Here is a 12,970-nt window from a genome sequence, read left to right on the forward strand (position 1 = left end):
TTGGTCATATTTTGAGATCTAGACTTATTGGGCTCCTAACCACCTGTGATGACTGCTGTTGACCTTGTATAATACGTCAACATCCTGCACAATAGCTGGATTGACACTTAGTCGATAGCTATTTGGCGCCCCTGCTACACAAATCATCGGCCTTCCACCCCCCACCCGTGCTGTTCTTCCTTACCATATCCGCCGTGGTAATGGAGTTTTTGTCTAAGATTTTATTTTTGCCGCGTTTGTTTTTCTTGAATGCCATGTGTCGGTAACCTCCGGAAATCGCTACGCTTGGCTCACACATACTTGGCACTGCAGAAAACTCTCATCAAACTCATTTCTTGAATGGGCCAAAAAGTGCAATCATCTGGAAGCCTCACGGGGCTGGCTCTTAATTTTCAATGAGCGTGTAGCATAACTGAGCATGGTTTGTTGTGTTATAGCTTAGTTTCAAGTTCTGAAAGTCGTTCAGTCGATGTTTAGGCTCTACATTTTTTTTTACTTACAGGGGAAAACCAAGAGGGTGTATTACTGCGAAGGGTCTCTCGACCAGAGTAATTGTGTCAACATCCTGCACATTAGCTGGATTGACACTTAGTCAATTTCCTATTCCTTCACTTGCGGGAGAAGGTGTTCATTATACCTAAATGTTATTTCTTTCCACAAATTGAACATGTTATCACATTTGCTATTCTGAATACCCATTCTGAAGTTTCCAACTGCTTGCTTGCCTGCCTACTGCTCCTAATAATATTGCGTTAGTCTCCCACCAGCATCTTGTACTAGTATGAGCTTTCCTTGCCCATTGCTGATTTGACATCCTTTTGTCAACAGCCTCATTCTTGTAGCTAGCTGTTGGTGTATAGGCTTGTATTACCATTAACGTGTACAACTCGGTAACAAAAAGCTAGTACATTTTCTCTTTGATAATGAACGCTGCTCCTGGTGTCGCAATTACTCTGGTCGAGACACCCTTCGCAGTAATACACCCTCTTGGTTTTCCCCTGTAAGTAAAAAGAAATGTAGAGCCTAAACATCGACTGAACGACTTTCAGAACTTGAAACTAAGCTATGACACAACAAACCATGCTCAGTTATGCTACACGCTCATTGAGAATTAAGAGCCAGCCCCGTGAGGCTTCCAGATGATTGCACTTTTTGACTCGTTCAAGAAATGAGTTTCATGAGAGTTTTATGCAGTGCCAAGTATGTGTATGTGCCTGAGGTCATCATGATGAAATGGTTAAAAGATTGTGTCAGCTGACATTTATTGAAGCGTTACACAAGAACTGGAAATTGATGCTCTTCTCGTTGAACTCCTCACCACTGCGCTCATTGTTGCGGTCCCCTCGTTGCTGCTCCTATGCCTGCACCTGCGGAGTCTCACGCCGCCTGTCACCCCTGCCCTCTGCTGCAGTGCCCGGGGGTGCGTGATGGCTGTGGGGGGCCAGTGAGGAGGAGCCATGTCTAAGAGCCGCTATGTGCTCCAAGTGCACGTGGGGGCCTTCAGCAACCTGTACGAGGCGCTGTCCATCGAGGCCAGCAAGCAGACCACAGCCGCCGACATCGTCGCCTGCATTGCCGAGAAGCTGGGCCTGTCGCTGCCCCGCGACCTCGAGCTCGCCGAGGTCGTCCACAATGCCAGCGGAGAGGTGAGGGCCTCTTTTATACATAGGGCGTGTCATGGTCAGCCAATTGAAATAGGCGCAGAAAAAATACGAGAGACAGCGCTCCTGTTGTGTACTTTCTTGGTGACCTAAGCCTAGTGAGTCTGAGTGATGTCTTGTGTGCTTTCATCAGTCCTCGTTCCTACACCGTTTCCAATAGGTGACAATGACCCAACTGGTTCCACTCTGCATATTTGTTTTCCATGCCAGTTTGGATTGCTGGCACGTCTCTAGTGTGAGTCAGTTAATACGGGTCCACACACTTTTAGGAGTGTTGTGGTGGGTTTTGAGGCTGATGTGCTCCCTGCAGTTGACTTGTTTCGTGCAGAAGAACTTGTTTCAAGCAGAAGAACAGGAGAAATGGTCGTGCTGTTTGAGTCCTGTCCGCCATAGAGTTTCTTACAGTATACACTAGAGAGGAATCTGGTGCTAGGGTCTATGCAGCTCACATCAAGGCCGTCTGTGTCGTCATGGACCGCCATTATACATCGCGCTCGCTTTAGTTTCATCATTGGCTTGGATTGAAACGTGTTAATGACCGCAAATGTAAACAAAGTGCCACAAAAACGCGAAGAATAGTGTGCAATTATGTAAGTGGAAAATAAAAACAAGCTGTTTTAAAACTACGGAAAAAGGAAGTAAAGCGCATTTTTGCCGGAACGGTTGTGCCTGCTATTCCGCAGGCCAAGGTTGTAGTTACGAACAACGTTAATATTTGGGGGGAAACTCATTAGAGACTCTGATTTTATTAATTTTACCATTATTGCAAATGATAAGTTGCTTGAAGAGTTTTGAAAGTTTTTTGAGCGTGCCTATTAAAACGTTGCCTTCGTGGTGAACCGGTGCACCAACCGCCAACTAGTTTAACAAGAAAAAAGAAACGTGGCGCTAAACAGTCGTGCACGATGACAAGATAGGCCGCATACAAGCGCCTGTATCTGTCGTATCCCCGTGGTCGTGTCTTGTCTTCGTCGAAGTACGTTTTGTTTCTTCTTTTCGACGGCTACAAATTTCGTGGCGGCATATTACCCGCTAAGTCGTGCGTCCTTCGACTGCGGCATGAGCAACATCAGGTGCGATCACGCACTGCCTCGTGTTTCACCGAACACGGCTACCACACAACAGGGAGGATTTCGGCTTCTTTGTAGCTCGTAAACGTGTAAATGCATAGTGAAGAAAGCAAATCCCGAAAACCGCTTAAGAATCCAATTGTCATGCCAAGCCCAAGCCAAAAAGGGGGTCTTCCCATGAACCCCCACGACGACATGGCTTACAAGGCGCAGTTTCCTCTCTGGTATACTTACTAAGAAACTCTATGCTGTCCGCATCATATGAGCTTTCGGAATCCGAGTGGATGGTGGTGAAAACTGTCTTTGTAGTGTCTAGGGCAACAGTCATTACTGCCTGCATTTTCCAACAAGGTGGAAGATGCTGCACGCATCTTCCAGCCAGGGCATGTTGTTGAAGGGCACGATTGTTGGTCGTGTGCCCTGCGGCCTCCTCCCCCTCTCCCCCTGGGCAGGAGTGCAAGGAGCGGCACCTGGGGCCGGACGAGTTCCCGGTTGCCCTGCAGCTGCTGTGGCCCCAGCAGGACACGCACCGGTTCTGCCTGCGCGAGCGGCTCTCGTCCCAGTCGGCGCTGGCGCTCCCGAGCGGCAGCAGCAGTGCGGCAGTGGACGCGCACCTGCTGCAGGACTACTTCCTGCGCTTCCTGTACCACCAGCCCCGCGACCGCGACTACTCGGACCTCTGCCAGCTGCCGGACCTGACCGAGCAGACCCTGCTGGAGAACCTCAAGGCGCGCTTCGAGCGCCGGCACATCTACACCTATGTCGGCTCCATCCTCATCGCCGTCAACCCCTTCAAGTTCTACCCCATCTACAACCCCAAGGTGGTGACTCTATCTCTTACAAAAGGGGGGGGGGGGATGGGAAATAGTGGTTGTATGCATTTTGTGAAGGCCATCTGCAGTAGCCATTATAACTTCATGAAAACGCAGTTTCCGTATAGTTTGGTTGAATACACTTGAAGTAAATAAGTATGGCGCTTAAAGTACGCGCAAGAATGCCACACGCGATGAGCGAAAGTCTGGTATTTTGAAACCAAAGTTGAAAAGAAGACCGTTGCAATGATCCCAAAGTCAGCTACAGGGGCAAGGAAGCCTGTGCAGCCAGCGGCTCACTAAAAAAGTGCAGTGCGCCGAGGGCACCTCCACTGGTTTCCAAGCAACTTGGTGAGCCGTGCCAACTCTGATGAGGTTTCCACTACGTACCTGTTTGCATGCGACGCAGGAAAGTGTAGTGTCATCCGTCATGGAGCTGTTTTAAGCACCTGCAATTGATCAGCTAGGCATTTCACGGAGCTACCAATTGTGCGCCGGTTGGTTTGGCAACGCCTGCTTCACGTTCAGGTTTAGGCTCGAAGGCGGTGGGGGTTTCCCCTTCTCCTGCCATGAACGTCCTCCCTTCCGTGCAGTATGTGCGGCTGTACCAGAACCGGCGGCTGGGGGACCTCCCTCCGCACATCTTTGCTGTGGCGGACGCGGCCTACCACGCCATGCTGCGCTCGCACTCGAGCCAGTGCGTGGTCATCTCGGGGGAGAGCGGCTCGGGCAAGACGGAGAGCGCCAACCTGCTGCTGCACCACCTGACCGCGCTCAGCCAGAAGGGCTCCTATGGACGTGGGGTTGAGCAGACCATCCTCAGCGCCGGACCCGTCCTCGAGGTGGGGGCATCGCCAGCCTCCGCCTGTGCCAAGCGCTTGTCTTCGCACGAGAATCGCGTCTTTTGAATGCGGTGGCATTTCACAGGGCCAGCCAACTTTGTTCATTTTTGTTTAAGCGGGCTTGTGTGCCCACTTTGGCAACTGGAATATTTGGCCCCCTTTTTCAACAGCATTCTTTAACTTCAAATCACGTTGTCAGAGCAAGTAACGGCCATGAGGCCCTGAATTAAAGCTCTCCTCATCGCCGCTTCACAGCTGAGAGTGTAGTTGAAGATCCTAGTGCGGCTATTTGTATTGGGCTGCGGCAATAAATGAGTCGGAACCACTTTGAAATGTGGCTCCATTGATGATCCAAATGCTGAAACTGCCTCATTAAATTTTTCTGCTTTCAAGCTCGCATTTTTTAAGCTGACATTATGTCGAACAGTTGAAGTGAAGTGGACTCTTACAAAGCTTTAGGTTGGGGGTTTTATTCTGAATTTGGAACAATGCGCAGAATCAGTAGCACTTGCATCGATGTTTGGAATCAGCTGCAAAAAATTTTGGTGGTTAGAGTGACATGAATTGTAGGAGCTCTGATAATAGGCAGTCTTTTTTTAAGCATGTGAGGTAATAGTGTAACATTACCAAATAGTATGCTCAACTGCCTTTATTATGCCTTACACAGGCATTTGACTTAGATTGAAGCTGGTTTTTACTGCACCAGTGCTGAACATAATAAGGCAATAGCAAGTGGTATGCCGCAGTTTGTTTTGGTTTTCATCTTTTGCCTTTGCTGGTGACTTTATGTTTAGAGCTGCACTATGAACAGCAACTGAATGGTGCCTCTGTCATTCCAGGCATTTGGGAACGCCAAGACAAAACACAACAACAACTCAAGTCGCTTTGGCAAGTTTATTCAGGTCAACTACAGGGAAAACGGCATGGTACACGGGTAAGACAACTTGTGATGGCTTATCTCTGTTACAGCAAAGTGTGCTTGCAATAAAAATAGCCCAAAGGCATCTCAATGTCGCTTACCTGTGTGAAAAGAAATCAGAGTTTGGAATTGAGACAGCACTGTGTAGCTTCAGTAAATGTTTCCTACAACGTTCTCTGAACACTGCAAATAAACCTTCCTGATTTTTAGATTACACAGGAACATCTGAGCCATATATCATGCATCTACATGCAGTGGAAAATTCGTGGCGGATGAAAGGGATAGGGCACTCATTGTCATATGGTCAATGCATAACGTAAAGTGAAGGCAGTTGCTTCATGCGCCCATGGTGCCACCTGCACACACGTACTGTGCACGACCTGGCTTTCTGGCACAGCTTGGCTGTCGTGCAGGAAAACCATCGCACAGGTCCTTGTTGTGAAGGTTTAGCAAAAAGGATGTGCATGCATCATGCGGCAGTGCTGCCTTCTTTATATCAGTGTGAAGGGGTGCTTCGCTGAAAATTCAGTGCTTTGCGGACATTGGAAATGTCAGACCCCAATATTACTTTTGCTCTACTGTGGCCTGTGCCCACGTAGGCCAACCTCATGGGTGCGGTGTCTTTCCTGGTCGTGACGTGGTGGCTGTTTGTTGTCCTTCTGCAGGGCCGTAGTGCAGAAGTACCTGCTGGAGAAGTCCCGTATCGTGTCCCAGGCCAAGAAGGAGCGCAACTACCACGTCTTCTACTACCTGCTGGCCGGGGCATCCAAGGAAGAGCGTGAGGAGCTGCACCTGACGCGTCCCGAAGACTACTACTACCTCAACCAGGTACACTAGTATGGCACTTAGTTGGCTGGTTGGCAAGGGTCAACGGGCAGAGGGCCGTTTCATGCACTGTGGGGTGCTCAAATTTTTGTTGGTAGCCTGGGCAGAATCTGCACTTGCTGCCCATCAGGACTGCTGCTCGGAAAAGGCACCGGCAGGAGGCTCCTTTGCTCATTTATGTGACCAAGGATCGCATAATTCTGAATAGTATACATCAAAATAGTCGATCTCAATCCTAGAAAGGCAGGCATTGGTGCTGACGTCTTCGAGTAGGGAGCTGGCATCACGCACTTCCTTCTAGTTGGTAACTTTGTGGATCATGGATGACTCACTTTGTTCTGTTCTGGCCGTGGGTTTGTGCTTAGCAGTCGCCCGACCAAGCCCCTGCGAACAGAAAGGCCTGCTGTTTCAAGGAGTTCAGTGGTGAAGCCCTTCCCTGAGCCACGCTGCCATCCGATGCAGCAGCATAGGCTCTCTGACGAGCCCTTGGCAACCTAACGGTGTGTCCGCTTTCGTCGCTGCTGGCCCTATAGTGTTCGCCTCCGCCACGAGAGCATGCCAGCCCGCCGAGCGCGCACTTGCACCAGCATCTAAGATGGCACGAAGTGCAGCACTGTCACTGCCAGTATTCGGAGCACTTGCTGTTAAAGTACTTGCAGAGGAACTGGTTTGAATCGACGGTAAAAAAGAAAGCATGCTTCTGGCCATTTTTCATCAAGTGGCATACGAAAATCCTGATGAATACTTTAGCAGCAGCAGTGGCAAATCGTTTTGCGTGTTTGCCCCTCTGTGAACTTGCGATTGGGGGACACACAGAATGGCATGCTTCATCCAGATGATTAAATTCAGAGTCGTCATGTGTGGAAAGCTTTGCTACAGGGAGGCAGGCGCCAACTCTTAATTATCGACCGAGGTGTGCGTTGTGAGAGGCAGCAGTACCAAGTTTCGTTGTATGGTTAATTCAAACCTTGGAACAGTTGAGATGGGGGAAAAACAAGGCGAGTGTTTTTTTCTGAGAAGTATTTTTTTTTTCTTGCATACTTGCGTTGTGCTTGTTGATGGTGGTAATGAATGTTAGACAAATATGGGCAGAAAGAAGTCCTCTAGTCATCATTACATCTCACAAATCGCCACTGTTGTTTGGCGAAAATTTCCAATGCTCCTGGCAATACCTGCAGACGTCTGTTCGTTGGAATCTGGCACAAGTCACAGGTGGCAGTTTCCACTTTCCCAGTGGGAGAACTTATTCCTGGCTTTTCATCGCTGGTACTAAGCTGAGGAACTGGAACGCATTTTGAGAGTCAAAGGCACCCCTTGTGCTGCCCTTGACACTGCTGGCTTTGGCAGTAAACACTTGCCCTGTTTCTCCACGTCTGGGCCCCTTCGCAAGTTGCCTCCTCTCTGGAGTGGCAGGTGTCACGGGAGTGTGCATTACACTCCGCAGTAAAATGATCAGGATGCTGCATTCGAACGCAGTGTCACATTCTGACCAAGCAATTCTCAAATTTCTGCAGGCAGGATCTCGGGGCACTTGTTTCTGGCGGGCCCTCGTACCCGGTGCATCCGCATCCCGCCTTCCACTTTCAGAATGTTCTCATCGCCACCCAGCATGCAGCCGGATATAGCAGAAACTTTTTTAACAGCGGAGCTGTTTAGCAATTCGTTGATTCCGGCGTTTCACAAATCTCAGTACAGTGTAGACCACTTATAACATAGGTCATGGGAGCCACAAAAATCCGCACTATAAGCAGTACCGCACTATAAACAAAACATGCGCAGATCCAACCACATCTCAACCTACACTTCAGTCATTCCTTGTTTATCATTGCTCAAATGAACGCTAGTTAAAACAGAGGTGCAGTGTATATTTCGTCACTTTTTCCCACATTCAGACGCCGCCGCACCCTTTTACTAACTGCGAACGTGAGGGAGCACGTCTCCATTTCTCCGCATCTAGAGGAATGGATGCTGCTGGGGGCGTGCTTATGCTGGCGAAATGAGACAATGCGATAAGAACACTATCCGGATTTTTTTTTTTTCATTCCACCTTGCAGTGGTGATGCCGACGGAGGTTGTTTATCAGCACAATGTACAGGTAGCGAAGACTTCCTTGGTTGCTCCCAGCTGGCTATCTTTAGATATGTTGGGAAAGAGAAAGGAGGCTGCTAATCTGCCAACGTTCTAATAGAGACAACTTACCCCGTGCACGGGGCTCGCTATCTTCAGAGGTGCGCCAAAAGCAAGGGCAGTTGTGGTTATCATGTGAGTGCAAACGAACACGCGAACTAAAGAGGACCTACTTTTTTCTTGTCTGCGTCTTAGTTAAGAGAGAGCAGGGAGTGAGCCGGTGCGTGGGATGGCTGATTCTATTTTTTTCTGTTTTTTTTTTCTTCTTTTTTTTTGCCACCATAAAACGATGCCCTAGCTGCACTGGTCGATCAGCAGACCTGCCAAAAAACTGCACTAAAACGGTATTGTGCTTCGTGCAGCCATGTTTTAGGCAGTATGCTTATGCATTGATCTATGGGAGGCAAACCGGTTGCCACAAAAACCTGCATTATATCCGGTCCTGCACTATAAGCGGTTATGATGTTACAAATGGTCTATGCTGTATAACAGTATAAAGAAAAGAAATCACCGGCACCTGCAGGATTTGAACCTGTGTCTGGTAGATCAACGGAGTTGGAGTCAGTCATCTTACCCACTCGGCTACGATCGTGAGTGAGCATCTGATAGTCAAACGGCCTACTTACTCGGTCGTGACTCTGAAGACAGGAATTGCGCCACCTGCTCGACACAGAACACGTGATAGGGTTTATGTTACACCTGCGGGAGCCTAGTTTAAGTCTGTGCGTTCTATTCGTTCGTTCTACTTCTTCAATTTGCTTCTTCTTCGCTGTCGTAGCAACAAAATGGAGTGAAGGTCGTTGCGGCAGTGAAGAAGAAGCAAATTTGTTGCAGTCGTGGACCTGAACTGTCGTGATGGTCGTGAAGGTTGCGTACAGCTTTGCTACCTTCAAGACTTACTCATTAGTGTGAGCTGCCTTCATTTTTTTAGCAATCTTTAGCAGCACGTTTTGAAGTAGTGCAGCTAAATATTTATCTTACAAAGTTTTATTTTTGTCATTATTGCGGTTTCTGTTGTGGTATTGCGTGCATCCCATGATGGAGAGCTGTGGCAAGCATTCATAGTACATCCTTGTTGCAACCTGCACCTCTAGCTTTATTCAAGGCAGAGGCATGAGCCAAGCATGCACAGCACTGTGAAAATTCATCCAGCATGCCATAACTAAAGAGTCGGGGGGGCTAAAGAGCATGCACAGGTAGTATGAATGACATAAGTAGTGTGGATTGTTGTAGGCCCTTAATTTTTGCTCTCTCTCTCTCTTTCGCTCCGTCTGTGTGCTTGCACATATGTGTGGGTGGGTGTGTAGGATCTAGGCTGACCTTTACGGGTTACTAATGTTTAGTAGAAAGGGTTCGTGAGGGTGCAGCCAGGAGGTGAGGGGGTTGGCTAATGCTGTAGGCTTAGCAAGGCTAAAGTTAGTACACAGGGCATTAGAGGGAGGGACAATCTCCCCCAGATAACCCACTGTGCTTATACCACGATGCAATGATGTCATTTGTTGGGCTGAGTATAGTAGCAGGTGTGGTTGGTGCCCTAGGTAGCACGGTTGACATTATAAAACTCTCAGCTGCTTTCGGGCAGCTAAATTTTATAAACCAGTCAGAGTAAACATGCAGGAATGCCGTCGCCAAGGTTGTGCTTTATTTGCATTGTTTCTGATGTTTTCAGCATACTGTATTTACTCGCATATTGAACCCACTTTTTTTTTTTCAGGAAATTCGGCATGAATTAGGGGGAAGGTTTTTTACACAGGAAAAAATTGCAACAGAGTTTCAAAAGTTGAAATTTCATACCATAAGGATGCTAAGAGAAGTGCTGTCAAAATCTTACCTTTATAGTAAAAACACATAGGTAATTATGTAGTCAAATTTCGTTTTTATTTCCAACATGCTAATAGCCCCCCACTCGCCATGGAGCTGTCTTCCTCACTGGAGTCGTTTGCCTCTTCATATTTGTCAGCAGCCCACAGCGCATCGTCTCCCGTGCCGTCAAGGCACTCCAAAACTCTATTTCCCACACCGAGAAACTTCCCTTCTTTGGGACCACGAAGCATATGGCGATCCCTGTTTATTGCCCAAACCTCTTGTTTTCGCCAGTAGCATGCATGCACTGGGTACACACTGAGGTGCTGCCCAGCCGCACATTTTTCAAGTGCTTCCACGCATGCTGCACCACCTTCAGTTTGAAACCGGATGTGGAGCTCACATACTGGCCCATCGTACGCCGCACACCAAGAGCACAAACAAGGGTCGGAACACAGCTAAATAACAAAACCATGGAGCATAATGGCGAAGTCACGAAACAGCACAGAGCAGGGAAGGAGTGCGGAGTACATTTGGTGCATTGTTCGCACGCCGCAGCGCTTTCATGGCGCTATACGCAAGAAGATGTTTTGTGTTCAGCTGGTGGCGTTCCGTAAACGCACAATTTTTACGGCATTCGCGCTCATGTCTCCAACTACTGTTGAGATTTTTGTTAGAAGGCGTTTTTAGTGTTTATGCGAGTACTGTGGCGTGATATCAAGTTACACTGCTATAGTCTACAGCATCAGCAACCATGCCGAAATAAAAACATGTTTCCGCTAAATTTTTTATGCTAGGTGACAAGAAAGTAAATTCTCAAGAAGAAAAGTGTGCGTGTGTGTGTGTGTGGGAAATGGGGGAGGGGGGAGGGGTCATTATGCGAGTGGGTTCATTACGCGAGTAAATACAGTGCTTTGCCCAGTGAGTGTGAGCTCTCTAGTGCGGTGGCTGAATGGTGTTCCGTTGTTAACGCAGAGTCAGTGCTACACCTTGGAAGGCACGGATGAAGCCCAGGAGTACACCAAGTTGATGGAATCCATGCGAATGGTGGGCTTCAACGTCGACAAGCGGAAAAGGCAAGTGGGATCACTTTTCAGTGTTAGTGTGTTAGTGTAGGACTGTCCCCCCCTACCTAGCTTCGGCTCGGCATAAATGTTTCAAACGTGTCAGCTTGACTGCACTAGTGGTATTGTTGAATAAAATATGCTAACGTAGTTTTAAATTTTTTTTCTCTAGGTTGATACGTGTGCTGTCGGCTGTGCTACACCTGGGGAACATCCAGTTTAGCAAGGTACGTTTTGTATTTTGAAAGACAATAAATAGCCTTTTATAGGCTACTTGAACCCGATAATTTTGATCTCTCTGTCTGTCTGTATGGCTGTCTGTCTACCTGTCCCTCAGTTCAGCCAACCAGCCAGAAGTTAAAAGAATTCTTTGACAGGAAGTTTGTATAGTTAACGGGAAGTTTGTATAGGCAAAGCATCTCTAAACTATAAAATCTGAAAACATACTTCCCACTTGTCAACATTGTTGAGCAAAAAGAAAACGTTGCACATATTTGAAGCAAAGCGTCAATGCACAACTGGTACTGCAGTGTTCTTTTAAGACGGGACACTGGTCTTGAGGACATTTTTGCTATTTTTTAAACTGTGTGCTTGAGATTCACGTTTTAAGTGTAATTTAACACCCTAATCGTGAATATGCAGTCAGTTCTCGTCTTATGTCGTGTAAGTTCAGAGTTGTGCAACATGTTATACCATTCCATTTCAGGCAATTTTTTCATTATCTACGTATGAAACACTCAAATACTTTTTACCTTTTGTGCTCTAGAAGGACCGGAGAGTGTAACTATACCACAGCAGTAATTTTAGCATTGTTTCTGCATTGTTTCTGTAAATTTATGAAATGTCAGTTCGTCAATTACCAATCTTTTTGTAAAACGAACTGCACGAAAAATTGTGCTAGAAAAGACAGCATTTGTATTTTTGTGGTTTTATAGCACAGTTCTATTCACAAGTTTTTGAATGCAGCAAAAATGATACAAATCTGACCAGTACATCCCGAGATATTGTACCCGACAGTTGACCTCGCGGGAAAACAGTTGGTCCTGAGAAAAGGCATGAAGTTTAGAAACATGGGCGAAAATGGTGATTTAGGCGACTTTAAAGGGCGACAGCTTTGTAAACACTCATGGTACAGCTATAATATTTTGCTGGTACAATCTTTGGGACCTGTAGACTGCAAATAAAATTAATAGAGAAACTTAATTTTTTTTTCCAAATTTTTGGTCCTCAAGACCAGTGTCCCCCTTAGTTGAAAATGAACCTGTGCTTGATATTTGCAATAATGGGCCTTTTGTTCATGATTTCCTTGCTTGTGGAACTTGGGCATTCTTGTTTTTTGTGTGCTAACAAACAGCAGGTGCGACAAAGTATCGAGAAAGCAAACAAGCACTCGTAATGTGTGTTAATGTTGTCTGAAGTGACCCTTTTGTGGGCGTTTCTTCTTTGATCACTTGCAGAAGTCGACGTACCACAGTGATGAAGCAGTGCAAGTGAAGAACCCCGAAGTCCTTTCACTCATCTCCTCACTCCTTGGGGTATGCTTGCATGCCATAACTTGTCCAGAACTTCTCAACACTGCCGTATTGAGACAGTGCCTTGAATAACCCCTGTTCTGCACCTTTCCAAAAAGCCCAATACATAACCAGGATTTCGCTTTTAAGGTATTAGCCAGTGAGGTGTAATGTGCACATGTGTACATGGGAGAATATACAGTTGACTGTCGATAATTTGACGCCACTTAATTGGAATTTTTGGTTAATTGGAAGGGATATGCTTGTCCCGGCTATTTTACATGCAATTCAGTGGAACAAATTGCTTCATAATTTGAAGCTAAAACCAATTATATC

At 47.0% G+C, this 12,970-nt stretch overlaps 1 protein-coding gene across 3 annotated transcripts in view; it reads left to right on the top strand.

Moving 5' to 3' along the window:
• LOC144169562 (unconventional myosin-IXb-like) overlaps positions 1-12,970 on the top strand; it is an 80,667-nt gene that overhangs the window by 14,959 nt on the left and 52,738 nt on the right. For all 3 annotated transcript variants that reach the window (XM_077698792.1, XM_077698794.1, XM_077698793.1), the window contains exons 2-9: positions 1,412-1,646; positions 3,184-3,552; positions 4,137-4,385; positions 5,225-5,319; positions 5,970-6,132; positions 11,035-11,135; positions 11,296-11,350; positions 12,581-12,658. In XM_077698792.1, the coding sequence (XP_077554918.1) occupies positions 1,458-1,646; positions 3,184-3,552; positions 4,137-4,385; positions 5,225-5,319; positions 5,970-6,132; positions 11,035-11,135; positions 11,296-11,350; positions 12,581-12,658 (1,299 nt within the window). In that variant the 5' untranslated portion in view covers positions 1,412-1,457. The remainder of the gene's footprint in view (positions 1-1,411; positions 1,647-3,183; positions 3,553-4,136; positions 4,386-5,224; positions 5,320-5,969; positions 6,133-11,034; positions 11,136-11,295; positions 11,351-12,580; positions 12,659-12,970) is intronic.

Source organism: Haemaphysalis longicornis, unplaced genomic scaffold (assembly GCF_048455015.1).
Source record: "Haemaphysalis longicornis isolate Haplotype H1 unplaced genomic scaffold, Haemaphysalis longicornis Haplotype H1 scaffold_2, whole genome shotgun sequence".
In the NCBI taxonomy this organism is placed as follows: Eukaryota; Metazoa; Arthropoda; class Arachnida; order Ixodida; family Ixodidae; genus Haemaphysalis; species Haemaphysalis longicornis.